We start from the raw sequence: 18,265 nt of genomic DNA on the forward strand, positions 1-18,265 counted from the left end.
AGTTTTGGTGTTAGATTTTTGCAAGTGTCTTGATTTTTTAAATACTAAATAAAAGTTTACGTACCACAGCACCCAGCTATTTATTTTATTTCAGTATATTTTTGATGAATATATTGTATATATTGAACATTAACTTTTAGCCAACAACAAAGCTGCGTAAAAATGTTCAGATTTGAATTTATATTTCTAATAAAGCTAACAAAGATTTCATTTACTAATTGAACATTAAACAAAAGTCCATAGTATATTTTATTTAGCTAAGCAGCGGCTTTGAAATGCCGCCAACACGCTCCCAGCTCAACACTCTGCCCAAGATATCGGGAGTCTATGGCGTGGCGAACGACAGTCGCCGCACCACGGCGCGCTCGACGCAGCTCTTGGAAGACAGCCAGACGGTCATAGGAAAGACTGCTCCTAAGGTGCCAGCCAAGAAGCGTGTGATACGAACCAATGAGCAAGAGCCCTGGAGCAAGGCCAGGTGTCCAAGCCGCAATAGGGCGCATAGGCAAACGAAACGCGAGGCGGCCATAGCCAAGTTCAAGAACATTGATTTCTCAGTGCGCGACTCCAATGCGCAGCTGACGGTGCAAACGCTGGAATTTCCGGATGCCAACATACGTCGCACTGAGCTGGACAAGCGCGATGAGTGCGGCCAGCTGTTGGTGCAGAAGCGCACCGGACATGACTTTGCCAGCTCCAGCAATTCGCATTTCCGCGATGCAGTGCTAACGGTGAATATGCGTGCCAAGAGCTGCACCTCACCCAGCATACCAGGCACAGAGGTGGTGATGGCTCGAGAGCAGAGCAGACCTACCTTGGGCCAGCGACCACATGGCGTGCATTCACAGGAAATGGTGGACTCACAGCATGAACGCTCGGACGGCTCGCGTCACTTTCATGGGAAACAGTGGCAGAAGCCATGCGAGGCAAGCTATGTGGTGGGTGCACCTCGCTCACATATTGGACGCTGTCCGGAGAACTATCAGAAGCTGGCCAAGCTATCGCCGGCGCGTCAAAAGTTCTTTCTAACGCAGGATCCGCGCAAGACGCACTGCCTCGTTAATCCTGCAGCGCTGCGGCACAAAGCGCTGAATGCTCAACAGCAGCAGCGACTGATTAGCAAGATGGTAAAGCATGGCGAGAATGTCTGCGCCAGCACGGGCTCCGAGTCCAGCGATTCGCACATTTGCGAGGTCATCGATCTGGAGAATCCCGTCAATCTGGACTTTCAAGGCATGGACTACAAGAACACCTACGAGAAGGACGAGCAGGAGCAGCAGAACCAGCAGACCTATTGGCGCGTGCTGCGCTACATGACGCGCCGACGCGCCATGCGCGACACCAAGGAAAATGTGGAGGCCGAACTGCAGGCGGAGCGACTGGCCATACCCGCTATATTCAATACCAGCATCAAGGATCAGCCGCCGCGCATTGAGCCGCCGCCGAAGCCAGAGAAACTAGCGGAACTGTTTCGCAGCCAGGACAAGCCCGCCAATGTGGACAAGATACAGTTTGAGCAAAGTCGTCGCACCTCACGCTACAAGGACATCTATTTGCGCAAGAAGCAGCGCGGCATACAGCTGGAGCAGCAGCGCCAGCAGGAGCAGGCAGCAATCAAAGAGATTGAAGCGCGCACTGTAGCGGAGCAAGATCTGCTGGAGGATGTGGCCAAGATCGATGATGACATTGAACGCAGTTTTCGCAAATTCGAGTATATACCGCCAGTTATAAGAAAGCGCAAGTTCTTCCCCAAGACGCTGACGGAAACGGAGCGACTGAAGCGCAAAATGCACAAGCAGAATTGTGTGCGTCGGGATGCCGCCAAGGTGACGCAGGAGTTCTTTCTGGAGCGCACGGGCAAGCAGAAGCAGCTGCCGGATGCGGCGCAAATGTTGCGCTGCGAGGAAAGCATTGAAGGCAGCGTTGGCTCCACGCCCAGCGAGCAGAGTAGCGACGATGAGGATTATCTCAAAGTGGGCAAGATAGGTGATCACTTTCAGCTGCGCGGCTTTCACTTCAAACATGGTGACGGGCTGCGCGGCAAGCTGCATCGCCATCAGATTATGCAGGGTCAACGCACCATCAAGGGCTGTCCAACGCGCGATGAGTGGCTCAATCAGCTGGCACCACGCAAGGAACCCATCAAGCTGGATGTGGAGCGCGGCATTATCAAACTCATCGATCCGGATGATCCAACGCTAGATCTATTTCCACCACAGCAAATGCTGTTCAACAAACATCACGAGCATAAGTCTGGCGTCAAGGACTTCATCAACAAGCCGCTGGGTCAGCATTATCATCGTGTGCTGCGCAAGAATCTGAAGCTGGTCAAGCCCAAGCTGCGCTACAATGTCAAGAAGTTCAATCTTATACGCTATGTTTTCCCAGAGAAGATTATAGTGCCAGATGCGCCTGAAATCGATGACATGGAGCTGGATACGACCAATGTGGAAACCACTGTAGAGTATCTGGCGCTCAAGAATAAAGTAGCCAAGGCCAAGGCGCAGAAGCAAAAGCTGCGCCGCATGCAGCTGCTCGGACTGCCTTGCGTCGAAGCCAAGCAGCTGCGCGAAATGTCGCTCTGCTATGCCAAGGAGAAACCCATCGATTTGGACTGGGTGCCGCCGCAAGAAGCGATCAATATGCCAGACAGGTCCAGCGAACTGGATGAGCAGCTTGAGCGCATGAGCGGCGGCGAGGACAAAGTGCCGCTGGCCAAGCGTGGCAACATGCCGGCGCCAGAATTTCGCGAAAAGACTCTCGTCATTCATCCAAGACGCAAGCGCGACTATGATGCGGAGCGTGTGCCGTCGGCTCTCTTCAATGATGCCATACAGCAGTCGGGTGTGCCCATGCTGGAGAAGATTATGCCGGACCAAATAAAGTTCAGCAATGTGCGCACCACACGACGTCCGTATACGGATAAGCTGGAGGCACGTCATCATCATGATCACTGGGATCCCACGCAGGTCAAAAATGTCCATGTGCACTACCAAACGAAGACGGTACAGCCCGAGATTACGGTGCATGAGGTGCCCGAAAAGCAGCCCATTGTTAATTTCATACAGGCCAAGCCGCCTTGCCGGGAGCATCTCGAGGATGAGCTTACCCTACCCCAATACGACTTTGATGCCATGATAGCCAATCACATGGCTGCCACGCGCACCGACGGCAAGGATGCAGCCAAGGTGGTGGTCCAAGACTTATGTCAGCCCTATGACTTTGTCTTTCACTCACGCGATCCCGAGGAGCTCAATCTACTGGACTTTCCGGGACGGCGACAGTACTTGGAGTTTTTGCGCGAAACACGCGAGGCCATCTATGAAACCAAGGACATGGAGCCCGGCGAGGAGCGATTGCTGGTGGATCGCAATGAGATTGTCGATGAGCTGGAGCATGACCTGAAGAGCATTGAGGGCTGCCTCAGCTCGCTGAGCAGCTCCGAATGCACTAATTTGTCCAATGACAGCGGCAGCTTTCTGCTCATCGAAGGTGATACCAAAATTCCGTTAGACTATATACGCAAACCCCTGGTGCCGTTTGATGAAATGCGTCGCTCGCGCTTCCAGGCGGAGGTTATCGATGTGGATGCGGAGGAAGCGAATCCATATCGCATGCTGCCATTCAGTGGACAGCACAAGGAACAGGCAGCGCTGCTGGGACCCAAGGATGCGTTCTTTACCTTCAGCTCACGTCTGCGCAATGGTTTACGTCTGCGTCTGGAGGTGCCTGTGCCGGATGTGCGCAAGACCCTCATGGGTCCCGGTCCTAACAAATACTATGGCTCGGTCATAACCGATTTGGATGAAAACTACATAGATGAGCTCAGAAGTCGCGCTACCATTAAGGCATTCAATTTCAAGACCGGAGTGGAGCTGATCAAGGTCGCCATGCGGCTGAAGTACGAATCGCTGCTGATCCAGGGACAAGTAGTGCGCAATAAGATTTATGATACGCTCAACGAGCGTCACTGGCAGGATATGAAGAACACCCAGCTGCTGTACGAGGGACTCTTTGCCAAGTGGGAGAAAAAGGAATACAATGCTGCCATGACGCAAGTGTATCAAGTGAAGACCTACTACGAAATCACCGATAAAATGAAGCAGGAATTTCGCGAACTCGAACGCGAGCTCATGATGCTCAACATGGACATTGTGTTTATCGAAGGACATTGGATACGCTGCGTCATGCTGCAGAACTTTCACTATCTGCTGGGCGAGGAGGAATGGCGCGATGAGAACGACTGGATACATCTGGTGCCGGTGGAGCGACGCGGCAAGGAAAACGAAGAAAAGCCGCAAGCCGAGGCCGAAGATGTCGAAGTCGAGTACGAACTGGAGGCCTACGATAAATCGATTGCCAAGCGCACTATAGTGAACATACGCGTGCGTGACAAGGACGACGCCTGGGCCATACGAGATTTCTACTATAATGTGTATCTGCGGAATTTGCATCCGGTGCTGCAGGTTTTCCCCAGTGCCCAGCACTTTCTGCAAGGCATTGAGAATCTAAAGAGCAAAACCTTTATGCTGCTGCTCGAGATGCACTACACGCTGTCCGTACACACGGAGCTGCAGGGTCGACTGGAGACCTTCGTGGACTGGTGTGCCAACGATCTGAAGGAGAAGCAGGAATATGTGGCACGCAAGTCGGCCAAGAAGTTCTTCATGGAGGATCGTGCAATCGAAATGGAGGCGCGCGTAATGTTCTATCTGGACAAGCCCATTGAGGCGTCGTTCAACGACGAGGAGTTTAATAAGCATCGCGCTATACCTTGCCGAGGTCTGGCGGCGTGTCGTTCCAACTACTGTTCAAGGCTCCAGTGATACCATACCCAATGCCTCCGATATGGTTGCCCACATTAGTAATGTCGTGCTGGAGATCTTGAGCAAATTTGAGCTTATGGATATAGAAAAAGTGCGCGAATTGGAGGCCACGCTGCGCAAGCGTCGACGCTACTATGAGAAGCTATCGTTCCAGGCCTACCAAGTGGAGCGACGCATTGACATGGAAATGAAAAAGGTGCGACGCAATCTCGAGCCGCCCTATAAGAAACCGAAGCGTGTGGGTCCGCTGCAGCGGCTCTATCTCAAGAAGCGCATCATCAAGCAGGTCAAGCCGCCAGTGCAGATTTCGGAGAACACGCGCAACTTCATACGCGCCTTCTCCGAGAGCGGCGAAGTGCCCGATGACTTTGCCCAGGACTCGGTGCTCGTTTTAGACAACCTCCAGGACCAAATAGTGCCCTTCTATTTCGATCATTTCCTCAAGATCAATGGCTACACACCCAACTACAATTTCAAAACGAATGTTGAGTCGCGCGACGGTCCGGAAATTAATCGCTTTCAAATACGCGAGATCATACCCGATGTTCTGCAAAAAGTCGAGCACTGGGAGCAACAGCACCGCAAGGTCATGGAGGAGAATATTCAGCGTAATCCCAAAATGTATGAAAATGTTAATTAAGAACGCTAACAATAATTTCCGACAATTTTAGTTCATCGACAAACAATTTCATAATTAGTTACAAATAAAATCGCACGTGCCTTAGGCCACTAAATTTAAATTCAATTTTATCTATTATACACAAAAATTAATTTGCTTTGACATAAATATTACACAAAATATTTTCATATTTTTTAATATAATAATTATTTTTTGAAAGTAAATTGCAAAAATTTAATTGCAATTTAAATAGTTATGTTGATAAATTGCATTTATAAATTATTGGCTTAGAAATATATACAAAATTATACGTTCTTATATATATATTTATATCAAAGCAAAATAGTTTCTGTAGCTAAAAATGTGTGCGATTTTATTTGTAATAAATTTGAAATTAATTGTCGAGAAACTAAAATTAAAAAAAATACTATTTAAACTTGCTGAAATGAATTTTGTAGTATTTATGTGTTTGTTAAAAATAAAAACATTTGGTTAAATATATTTTTATATTTCCCTGTTGCCAATATCAGTGTTCATAAGTCAGCTTATATATTTACATTGAACTCTTTTTAGCTTCGTTATGCTGTGTAGTTTTATTTTGGCATTTATTTTATGTATTTTTTTTTTAGCTGTTATGCTACAATAAGTTTTGAAATTCTGTTGGCGCAGCTTTCACTGACGCAGCTGTCGCTTAATGCTGCACTCACTCCTAAGCCTTTCTTGTCCAGCTTTTGGCATCGTCGTCGTCGTCGTCGCCGTCGTCTTCTTCTTGTTGTTGCAGCAGCTCTATTTGACTTGGCAGCAGCTGCATTGGCAATTTTCATTTTCTACCTGTCTATGTCCCTGTGTGTGTGTTTGTGTGTGTAGTAAGTGTGTCCTACTTCATTGCCACTCGTATTGCCCACAGTTCAGTCTGTTGCTATCTCTGTTACGCCTGCAGCGCTTTACGCTTGCTTTGCGCTACTTTTTATAGCGCAAAACTTGCGATGCTTTTGTACTATATTTGCACATAAATCACACAAGTTTCAAGAAATTATTTGCTGCTGCATTTTATAGTTGAATTTTATATCGCGTTCACTTAAGCAAGACCACTTTAAAAACAGCACTGAGCGCTGAACGAGTTTCAAAATAAAAGTTTACTAAGATGTGCAAAGAGCAGCTGAATTAAAAAAAAAATACAAAATTATCTTATTAAATATTCTAAAAACCTTAAACATTAATCATTATTTATTGTTTAATGTATTAGACTTTATTTAGCTTATAAATTAAATAATAAACTAAATTAAATTAAGTCGCAAGTTTTAAAATTAAATTTTACTAAGATGTGCAAAGAGCTGCTGAATTAAAAAAGTACAAAATTATAAGAAAAATATTTGATACTCTACAGTATTTAAGATAAATATTTTTCTTAGAAATATTACATTTAAATTAAGTTTTCAGTTTGTTATTAAACATCAAACAAAAATTTAAGCTAAATATTAAAGACAAACGCCTAAGTTTTTATAAAAATGTAAGCTAAAAGTTTTTAAATAGAAATATTTGAATTAAATAACTTACGTTAAATGCAATTTGTTGCTTGACTAAAATTGCAAACTTAATAATTTCAACTTGATTATAATTGTCTATTAACTTTTGTTTGCCAGTGTAATTTATAAAACATAATCTTTGAATTTTTGCTTACCTTTTTTCTTAGTATATCGGTTGTCAACATGACACTTGTATATTATTTTTTTATGCCTTTCATATCGCACCGACTACAAAGGCTCCCCCCACCGAATATTTATTTTCGCAACGTCACACAATTTCCATTAGTAGCTAATGAAGCATTAAAAAGTAAAGCAAAAAAGAAACCAGCGTAAAAAATACTTAACGCCATATTTCCAAGCAAGCTACAACAAGCTGCCATCAAAAAGCAAAGCACAAAAAGAAGAAAAAATAAATTGAGAAATAAAATAAAAAGGCAGGAGTAATATGCGTCTAGCTATAGCGAAGAGGGAGAGAGAGAGACAGACGGCCAAATAGAGAGCTGAATATAGCGAAGCTCGCTGAAATATAAAAGCATCACGAATTAAATACCTTTTAGCAATTAATCTGCTTAGCTAATGGACGATTTCAATGCTGACGACAACTCTGCCATGGAGACGGACGTGGTGCGGCTACAAAAAAATACTCAGAATATATATATATATATATATATATGTTTGTGTCTGTGTGTGTGTGTGAGCCAAAGGCACTTACATTAGGCTCACGGCTCGTTGACCAGGCCAATGCGCCCTGGCTTATGCTACACTAACTATTTGCAGACTAATTTCATTCAATAAACGCGCACTTCGACCATTGATGCTGCCGACTGAGACACCCCTCCTTGTCTCGCCCCCCACCCCATGGGTGCGCCTTGGCTCAGCTCAATGGTCAGCACTTGTATGTTTGCCTTTTGGCTGCTGCTGCCGCTGCTGGCGCTGACTGTTGGAATTGAAAATTTAATTCATTTTGTTACAATTTTAATTGACAACGCGCCAGTTCTCAATATATATATGTATATATTTCTTTTTTAATATCACTTTACAATGTTCGCTTTTCATGTCACAATTCATTTGCGTCGCAGCACTTTTCTTAATTAATACCTACATGACAACTAATGTCAAATTATAGCTTTGCAACTAATTAAGTTTTTTAGCGCTGACAATGACTATTAATGGAAGTGACAGTGCTTAAAGCTAATCAATAATACGCATTGTTATCATAGAAAAAACTGAGAAAGATTTTTTTTAATATTTACAAACATTTTTTATAAGTATAAGACATAATTTTGTGTAGAATTTTCTACTGAGCCAGCAAAATGCGTATATATTTATATTATTATAAAATAAAAGAAGAACATATAAAATCAGAGTAAAATCATTATGTAATTATCTAATGCAGACATCCTCCAGTCATAAACCCAGGCAGACATCAATATAATTTAAACTTTACTGTTTTCAAAGCATTTGAAAGCATTTCATTTACTTTTTTTAATTGGTTTGAGGCAACCAATGTTGTTTCTTGGAATTAAACTTAATTTTATAAATTACATTTTTTCGCTGCTTAAATATTTGTATTTAATTTGTCTAGAGTACAACTTGTAAATTCTTATGGCTGTCTTGATTGTCGACATTAATAAATAAGTAAAAGAAATAAACGTGATTGCCTAAATATTTAAAGCGTTGGCCAAGAGCTCTCTAAGCAAATGATATATGAAGCAGAAACAAAATGTCAGTTACATTTGGCAGCCAGCGTATCATATAATTATTTTATATACCATACCTGGCCGTACATAACACAAGTACTATATATAGCATATATATGTTATGTATATGTTTTGTATGTTTGCGCAACATTTTTGCTTGACATGTGTGTTGGGAACAACATTTGCAACATTTTCTGCTGCTGCTGTTTTATTTATATGACAGAACATCATATTTTATGTTATTATATATTGAACATATACTTATGTTGCATAACATGCGGCGCCAATTTGTATATGTGTGTGTTTGTGTGTGTCTGTGTGTGTGTGAGTCAGTCATATAATGATAAATCATGCTCGGAGCGCTGTCATAAACAAAAACATATGATTGAACTGACATGGGCAGCTCACCTGGTAAACTGGTAACCAAGTCATTTGTATGTGGTTTGCCAAGGCAAAATAAAATTTCTAAAAAGAGAGAATTGTTTTATAAGTATTATAAAACTGCAAACTCGTTTGCTGTGCCAGTTAGATAAACTAAAACTGTTTCATTTACAGTTTATGCAACGTGGCAGCAAAATGAAATGTGCTTGGATTTTTATATGCAAGAGAGCCGAAAATGAAATGAAATAAAATAAAATAATATATTTGGCTCTTGATTTATGCAGAGCAAGAGCTCCAGAGATTTTTATGTAGCCCATTGTATGTCTGTCTATCTTGCTGGCTGGCTGGTTGGCTGGCCTGTGTGTGCGTTTGTTATTAAATGAATTGACTGACGGACGCACACACACACACAGAAATACAGAGATTTAGAGACAGCGAGTGTGTGTGTGAGCGAGAGGTAGCGACTGACAGCGCAGCGTGTTGAGTCCAGGCAGAGTTGCTAGGTAGTTCATCATGTCATGAAAATTGTATGGAAATTTAATTGAAAACATAAGCCAAGGATAACAGGCACAGAAACACACACACACAGACACAAACACACTCTCAAGAGAGAGAGAGAGACTGGGACTACTCATTGCATTGTGGCCCACGCGCAGGAAGTGTACAAAATGATATAAATAAATAAACAAACTACAAGATAAAGCTATTTGCAATTTGATTGTCAATTTTCATGAGTCCTGGCAGCAGTCGCCAGCACATGAAATGAATGAAACTTTCTCTCTCTCTCTTTCTCTCTCTATCTCTTGTTCGCTCCTTGTCTCTCTGCCTGTGTTTTGTTTATCTTCGATTGCCTTAATCTGTCAGTGGTTTTAGCCATTTACTCATTGAGTCAGTCAATCAAATTTCATATGTAATTTTTGTTAGGCCAAAAACTTTTACCTCAACTTCACTACCCCCCTCCCCCTCTGGCCGTCTTCAGTCACTCAACTGTCAATTTTCATTTACATTTCGTGCCTGATTTGCCCGTAAATGGCATTTTGGCATATGCCAGAAGTTTTCCGCTCAGCTCTGCATACTTTTGCCACGGCGCTCCAAAGTTTAATTGCATATTTCAATTTTTCCAGTTTGCCAAATGCTTGCCAACAAATTTTCCACACAATTAAAAAACTGGCGTCAAATTATGGCGCCAACTTTCAACATTTAGCCCCCCACCCCCACCAAGCAAACTTCAAAAGCCTCAAACAAAAAATACCAACAACAAAAAAAAACCGAAGCAAACCTAATTAAAAACCGCTTAATGCTGAAATACGCCCGTGCACTGGCCGTGTGCTAATTTCATAATCCAAATAAAGTTTCAATTAATTTGGCCAGCGCAATATTAATTCTATTTTTTTGTTTTTTATTATTTTCTTGGGGGTCGCTGCTAGAAATTGTAGCTACCCTAGAGTACGGTAATTTGATTAACACCCCCACTAAACATTGGTGTACATAAACAATCACCAATAAATATTTACTAATAATTTTGCTTCGCTTCTTATTCTAAAACAATGTTTAGCAATTTAAATATTTGAAGAAAATTCTACAATACTTAGCGTTGCTGAACCAATAAATATTCACCGAAACCAGTTACACTTCAAACAAAACATTTGTGTGTTTTGGCATTGGAATATCGGTAATACCAATCACCAATAAATATTCACCAATACTTTTGCTTTGCTGCTTATTCTAAATCAATAACAATAGCAATTCAAATATGACAATCCCCTCTACTTGAGTTAAAACTCGACAATACTTAATGTTAATGAAATCATTGCTTACTTTTTATTGGTGAAAACACTACCAGCCGTACTGCAGGGCAACGTGCGTTTATTCAAACATGTTCAACTTGATTGGCCGAGTAATTATGAGAGTTCAGCTGAGCTGCGGCTTGTTCAATTTTTTTTTTTTGTGGTCATAGTAGTTGAGCGTTAAAAATTTGGTGTGCTTTGTGGTCTTGCTAAGCGAAAAGTTTCTATGGCTGATAAATTACAATGGCGTTGCAATGGCAGAGGGTGCCAGGCCAGCGAGCATAGGTAAAAAGTTGAAATTAGTATAGCAAATTATGCCAGTTACTTCGAGCGTGAAATACTTGCGCACTTCGGTGCATAGAAAATAACAAAAAAAATAAAATTACTCAAAATAGTAAACGCTCAGCATATTTGTATATTAAATTTAACTAATTTGTATATTACTTTTTATATTAAAATTTGAAAAAAACAGGTGAACACAAAACATAACGTATAATTTAAAAATCAATAAATATTTATATACAGAGATAGCGAAAATAAATGTCACAGTATACAAAATTGCTAACTCATTTAATAGAGAACGTATTCCTACAAATATTTATAATTTTAAAACTTATAAAATTGTAATAATCTTATTATTTTTTTTTTTTACAGAGAAAATTCAGCAACGAATCGCAGCAAAGCAAGTTGTAAAATGAATAAATTAATTCATTATTACTCTTAAAACATAAATTAAATCAAAAATGGGATATTTCTTTTAGTAGTATGTGATTTATAAATAAATAAATATAAAATAAATTTTTTCTTATTTAAAATTTTCTTTTATAATATCACACTACTTACGTATAAATTAATAATAATTTCATATAACAAACATTTTTATCTTTAATTTTTGAAACTTGCTGCGTTAAGTTCTCACACTCAAAAATAAGCTTAAAAGACAATTGCCATATCTATCTTAAGACTGTTGGGGCTGAAGACAAGCAAATTACGAGCCTATTGTTTAGGCAGTTGCCAAAATAAAAACGAAAAAGAAGAAGCAGAATAAGTGAAAAGGTCCAAGCTGCTGCTGCTGGCTGACGCTGGTCTAATGGCAATTTTAATGCGCACTTCCGCCGGAAGTCAAAATGTCGTAGGCGCAGCGGGTTGGCAGCAGCCAGCTTGAGATGCTCGAGCAGCAACAGCAGCACACGTATTACGTATACGCAGCTGGAAGGCTGGATGGGGTGTTAAAAAGACAAATGACAAACACATTTGCACACTATTACACAAGCGAACCGGGGAAAGCGCGTGCTTTCTCTTTTGTCAACTACTCTCACTCTCTCGCACTCTCTTTCGCCTTTTGTCGCAACAGGCGGTGCCCCATAGATAACTGTCGCTCTATTTTATACACACTACTTACATGGCAGATAAACACGCATGTAAATACGCCAAGCCAGAGCTGGCACACAAGTGGGTGGTGGGTGGTGGGTGTTTGGCTTGGCTGTGAGACAAAGGACAGAGCACAGAGCCATGGCATTAAAATAATGTTAAATTGCTTGTAGTATTTGATGCTGCTGCTGCTGCTGCTGCTGCTGCCGTCGCCGTTCGCCTTTGTTTGCTGGCATCTCATTGTAGTTGTCCTTTGGCATGTTCTGTGCCTGCCTTTTATCATTATTGTTGTTGTTTTGGCAGCGTAATTCATGCCCCACTGTAGCTGTCTGCATATTTTATTTGTTGTTGTATTTAAATGTGGTTAAGCGCCGTTCGCTCTCGCTTCCGTTTCGCATGCTGACCACTTGAGTTGATTTTTAAGTTGCAATTTTTGTGGGCTAACCAAACAGACTTGCAAATTGCTTGGGATTTGTTTGTGGTGACAATTGGCAGCTAATTGAGTGTTGGCTTTAATTTTAATTTATCATTTGACTGCCTTAAAACTTAAACCAAATATTGAATTGTTTGCCAGGTCGAGTGAGTGGCGCTGGCCGCGTCAAAGGGCTTTACACAGTTATTTTGCTATGCTCTATGGGGGCAGCGGCGGGCAGCGTAAATATTTATATTAACCACACAAAAGTGTATGCAGTCGCCCATATGCATGAGTAATTAATTTAATTAATTTGTTCATAATTAATGCGAATGGCAAAAGCACAAGCTGCCCCCCAAAAAAGCAGCGCACAACCCACTTTTACTTGCTTTTTTTTTGTTGTTTATAAAGTGCCATAATTTTCTGTTTTGTGGTGTTGTTTGTGTGTGTGAGGCCTGTCATATTCATATTGCCGTACTGATGCGACTTTTTACAAGCTATTTGTTAAATATGTCACTTTTAATATGCCACGCGCATTTTCACTTATTAAGTGCGCTTCATTCAATACATATGCACGTAAAAATAAAAAAAGTATGTTTAAGTACAAAATATGTGAAAAATTCAATGCATTGTGCAGTGTGGCGTATACGTGATTTTTAATCAACACACACACACACACACAGAGCAAACGATTCACGCACTCGCAGTCAGTTGCATTTAATTCATTAAAGTGAAGTATTTTATTTTATTACATAAACGCACACAGTGTTGCCAAACAGTGCACAGTGGTGCAAAAACAAATTTTTTTAAATGCAGCTTTTATGCAATTTTCAGTGCGCTCTGCTGCCCACAGTGCAAATAATAATTAAAACGTATAATAGTTTGCCAGCTGCACTTGATATGATGCTCACACACACAAACAGACGCACACACACACAGCGGTAGCAAATAGTTTGTCTGTTTCATGGGCTATGAGGCGTATGAGCGATTTGTGAATGTGTATACAATAATTTAAGTGCTTTATGGTTAATGCCACTTATGGTTAACAGATTGACAAACCCAACCAAACAGCCAGGCCACAATTTTATGCAAATTTCTCTCTATCTCTCTCACTCTCTCTCACTCACTCTCTGTTTGCACTAAGCATATGTCTCTCTATGTGTGTGTGTGTGTGTGCTTTGTAAAATATGTAAATACTTTGAGCCTGCTAACTGCAATCAGTGCAGCTTGCAGTGCAGAAACTAATTAAAATTATAAATCCACAAATAATTTTATGCATGCCCTTCATTGACTTTGGCCAAACGAGAAACAAAATTATACTGGCTTAAAAATTAATAGCACAGTAAACTTAATTTAACATTTCAAAGCAAAAACAAATGCCAAACGCATTAATTTGTTCAATGAAAAAAATGCTACACTTGATGTCAATTCAATTCGCTTGCTTAGTTGCTTCAATTTACTGTGTATGTGTGTGTGTGTGTGTGTGTGAGCTTGTTGCACTTTACAATGGCGCATAACAAAGTTTGTTTGCCGCTCTATGGCTGCCAATTTAAGCATTTTATGTTTGTGCAACGCGCCATTGCAAACAAACCTCTAATGCCAAAGAGCAGCAGCATGGCTAGAGAGAGGGGGGGATGGGGAGTGAGAGAGAGCTAACGCACCTTTCGTTAAGTTTACTTGGCCATATGGCTTACCTGTTATTGTTGCCATTTGAGCTGTGAGCAGAGCGCATGTTTAGCCAAAATTAAGAGCAGGCTGATGCTCTTAAGTTGCTGCTGCTCACTCTCTTAAATTCGATGCCAAAATTGGCTGCACTGGCAAGCTAGAGCCTAAACTTTTTCCAAAACATTTACAATATTTATTTTTTTCATTTGAAAAATATGTAAAATAAATGATGAATATTTATTTCAATTTGACTTGTAATTTTTAACAAATTACGAATTAAAAGTAAATCAATTGATTATATTTTATTTATATTTTAGTCTAAGCGGCTGATATTTATTTTAATTGAAGACAACAATACTTGTAATTTTTATAACTTAATAAATTACGAAATAAAAACAGTTTTTTGATTTAAGATAAAGTAAATAATATGATTATATTTTATTTTTATTTTAGTCCAAGCGGCTGTTGCGGCTGATTATTAACAAATATTTATTTCAATTAAAGCCAACAGCTTGTTATTTCATAATAAAATGTATGTATTAAAAATAGTTTAATTTTATTTTATTATAATAAACCTTAATAATAATTATTATAATAATTTATTATATGGTACATAGATTAATTTTGATGTTTAAAGCTCGCTGCTTGTTATGTGCATATTAAAAAAATGATTCTTATTGCATTATCTGTTACTTTTCATTCTTCTAATGCTTGCAATTGAAGCTGCAGCCTTAAATATTTAATTAAATTTTGTGCTCATAAACTGTTAACAAAATTGTTCTTCCATATTGCCTCGGACTTTAATTTGCTCTGGCTATTAATTAGCCATTTCAATGCCATTTGAAGCGACTGCTCACACGTCAATTGCAACCCTTTCCATAAATACAACAACAACTGTTGACAGCCAACAACAACAAAGGCGTTTGCTGGCAAAATACATTTAATGTTTGAAGTCAGTCAACTTGCAGGCAGACGATGTAAGTTGTGGCGGCTTACAGTGCGTATGAGTGACATTTAATTAGTACGACATAAGCGTTACCATAAAGTACACTTCGAATTGTATTTATTTGCAAGCAAACAACACGACAAACATTACAAACTGCAAATGTGTGAGTGTGCCTGCAAGTGTTTTGTGTATTTGCACACATTTCACACCACCAAACACACACACACACACACACACACACAGAAGAGTATGGGGGCGGCACACTTGAACAAAGTGTAAGACATTTATAAGCAAATATTTATAGCGCCCGCGATACAAGCGGCAAGAACTCTTCAGAGTCGGTGCGGGCGAAGTCGACAGTGCCTAACAAAATAATTACAACATAAATTAAGCAAAATAACCGCAGACGCGTAAATGTTACTTTCTGACTTCTGATACTCTCTGCTTGTGTGTGTGTGTGTGTGTGTGTGTGTGTGTGTAGCATATGCTACTTAAGATTTGTTATGCACTGAATATTTGATTATCCTGCAGCAGCGCTTTAATTAAAATACTAAGCCTAGCAGATTTAAATTAGTGAAGATAATTACTACACTAGCTTACAAATAGTTTATGTGTTTATTTATTTCTATTGATTTTGAGCTTCTAAACACTTAAATCATATTTAACAAAAAATGTTCACTGATTAATTGTCAAAATAGAATTTTATTTATTTGCTAAAATCAAATTAATAATCGTCTCTCTGAATATTTGTCATAGAAACGAGAATGAAAAATATAATCAAATCTGTTGTGTCTTTTTTTTTGAAGACTTTAGCATTATAAGTTTTCTATATTTGCGACTGAGATTCTCTTATTGCTAAATATTCACATTTATCAGAATGTATTGCATGTATATAGATCTAAAAATTTAAAGTTCATTTTATTTTTGGAAAGTATTCTTATCATTTTAATTTTATTAATTAACTTACCATTTTGCCAATTTATTAAGTTTATAATTCAAAATGCTATGTGCAGACATTAGGTTTACCACAGGTTCAAATCAGAGATCATTTCTAAATTGATAATGCGATTATAATTTGCATGTCAAAGATCATTTGCTGAAATTCTGACGTGTACTTGACACACATAAAGTTGATAAGCTTGGATGGTATGCAATATTTATATTTTATTTTATTTTAAACGCTGCTTTTGCTCATATTTATTCAATATGAATAACTAGTGAAAATAAAACTATTTAAATATTTATAAAAAGCTATATTGCTGCCAATTGCAGAATCAAATGAGAAGTGACAGCAAAAAAAAATAAATTTTAAAATTCTCTCAAAATAATAAATCAACTTTTACTTGATAACAAGCATTGGCTGTCTGAGGAGCTTGCGCTCTTACTTTTAATTCTTGTGTGGACTGTTGCTGTTATTTATTCGCTTCTTATAGTTAAAATAACAGTAATAGCTTCTTTTTCTGGATCTTCGTTTATTCAATAACTAATTCATTTTATTCACCAAAATTCAATTACCAAATAACAAAAAGTAATATTATTAAAGACAACTCGAAGCCACAAGCAGTAATTTTTAATTAACAAGGACTTTCACCTGCGGCATTTAAAGCAGCCTCAACTTTGCCAGTGGCAGCTAATGTAGTTCCTTTTCCTTTTTTTTTTTTTGTTGTGAATTTGATTTTATTTCATACTTTGTGACAAGCCAAACAACAGAGCCAGAGACAGACAACTATGCAGCAGTTGCTGCGAAGCTGAAAAACAAGATTTGTTGTTGTTGTTGTTGTTGCTGTTTCTTTTGCTTGTGAGACGCGCAATGTGACAGCATTGAAGTCGCCGTTGATGGGAAGCACTTGACAGAGGACTCCGGCGCCGACTGTTCCTTGTTGAGTACTCGAGTGCGTAGGAGTTAAATGGAGTCAGCTTATAAAGCAGGCAACAGCAGCAGGAGCAGCAGCAGCAGGTACAGTCAACCAGCTACCCTGATTATATTTCAGTTCACATTTTGATTCTGCTGCTGCTGCTTTTTTTGCTTTTCCTTTTTTTTTTTTTAGCTTAAAGTGATACAACGTAGGCAGCGAGTGTGAGCTGAGTAGCAGGTACATGAATAAGTTAACTACCGCACTAATGTACATTTGATGTACTTTACTGTTTCGGTGTTGTCCTTGGTGCGTTGCCATGAGAGCCTTGAATAGCTTGAAGCTTTCAGTTAGCTTGTCAACTCAGTTGTAGCCTAAGAAAAAAAATACAAGTTGTGTATTATATATTAGACTCAATAATATAGCTTGCAATATTAGCTTTAATTATATGCTATATATAGTTTAATATTTCCAGCCCGCCTTCACTTCAATTTCCGCGCTTGACTTGCTTGTCACCTTGTCAACATAGTCAACACGGCGCTTATTACCAACAAAAAAAAAACACCTACTAAAAACGTTTGCGCATTCAAAATTTTTGCCAAATCAAATTAACTTGCTTTCATTTGAACGCAACACGAGGCGTATGCGTAATATATATATGACTGTGTGTTTGTATGTTAAGTTGTGGGCTTGTCTGCTTTTATCTTACTGCCTGCCTGTCTTGCTTGCTTTCTTTCTTTCTTTTGCTTTTGCTTTTTTTTATGCCGCTTCTGCTTGCTTTTCAATTTGTTTGCGAAATTCACTTTTGTTGTTACATTTCTGTTCATTTCCTTTGAGTAATTCAAAACCTGCATCGAGCCACACGCCTGCGTCCAGACGCTTTCGGGACACAGGACATATTTGTCAGAGCATTAAGTTTCAGCAGCAGCAGCAGCTGCCAGCCCAGAGTAACGTCATGAAAATGATTTTTATTAAAATTCATTCACAATTACAGCCAGAGCCAGGCACACAATGCCAGCCAAAAGGCAATGGCATCGCTCAAGCAAGAGTGCCCCTCTTCCTCACTCACACTCTCACTCTTCTGCTGACGTTGCGCTGTATAATGTGTCACAATTGTTGAATGGGATTACCTGCCTGCCTCCAGCTCATAACTACTTTATACGCAGGCAACGTGGCAAA

At 39.7% G+C, this 18,265-nt stretch overlaps 1 protein-coding gene across 1 annotated transcript; it reads left to right on the top strand.

Moving 5' to 3' along the window:
- Window positions 1-227: 227 nt before the first annotated feature.
- On the top strand, window positions 228-5,571 carry LOC108608346 (CG13991). The gene is given in 2 exon segments (XM_017999693.2): window positions 228-4,772; window positions 4,774-5,571. Coding segments are annotated over 2 exon segments (5,190 nt in total). The 5' UTR covers window positions 228-275; the 3' UTR covers window positions 5,467-5,571.
- Window positions 5,572-18,265: the final 12,694 nt, after the last annotated feature.

This window comes from Drosophila busckii, unplaced genomic scaffold, assembly GCF_011750605.1.
Source record: "Drosophila busckii strain San Diego stock center, stock number 13000-0081.31 unplaced genomic scaffold, ASM1175060v1 hic_scaffold_46, whole genome shotgun sequence".
NCBI classification, from domain to species: domain Eukaryota; kingdom Metazoa; phylum Arthropoda; class Insecta; order Diptera; family Drosophilidae; genus Drosophila; species Drosophila busckii.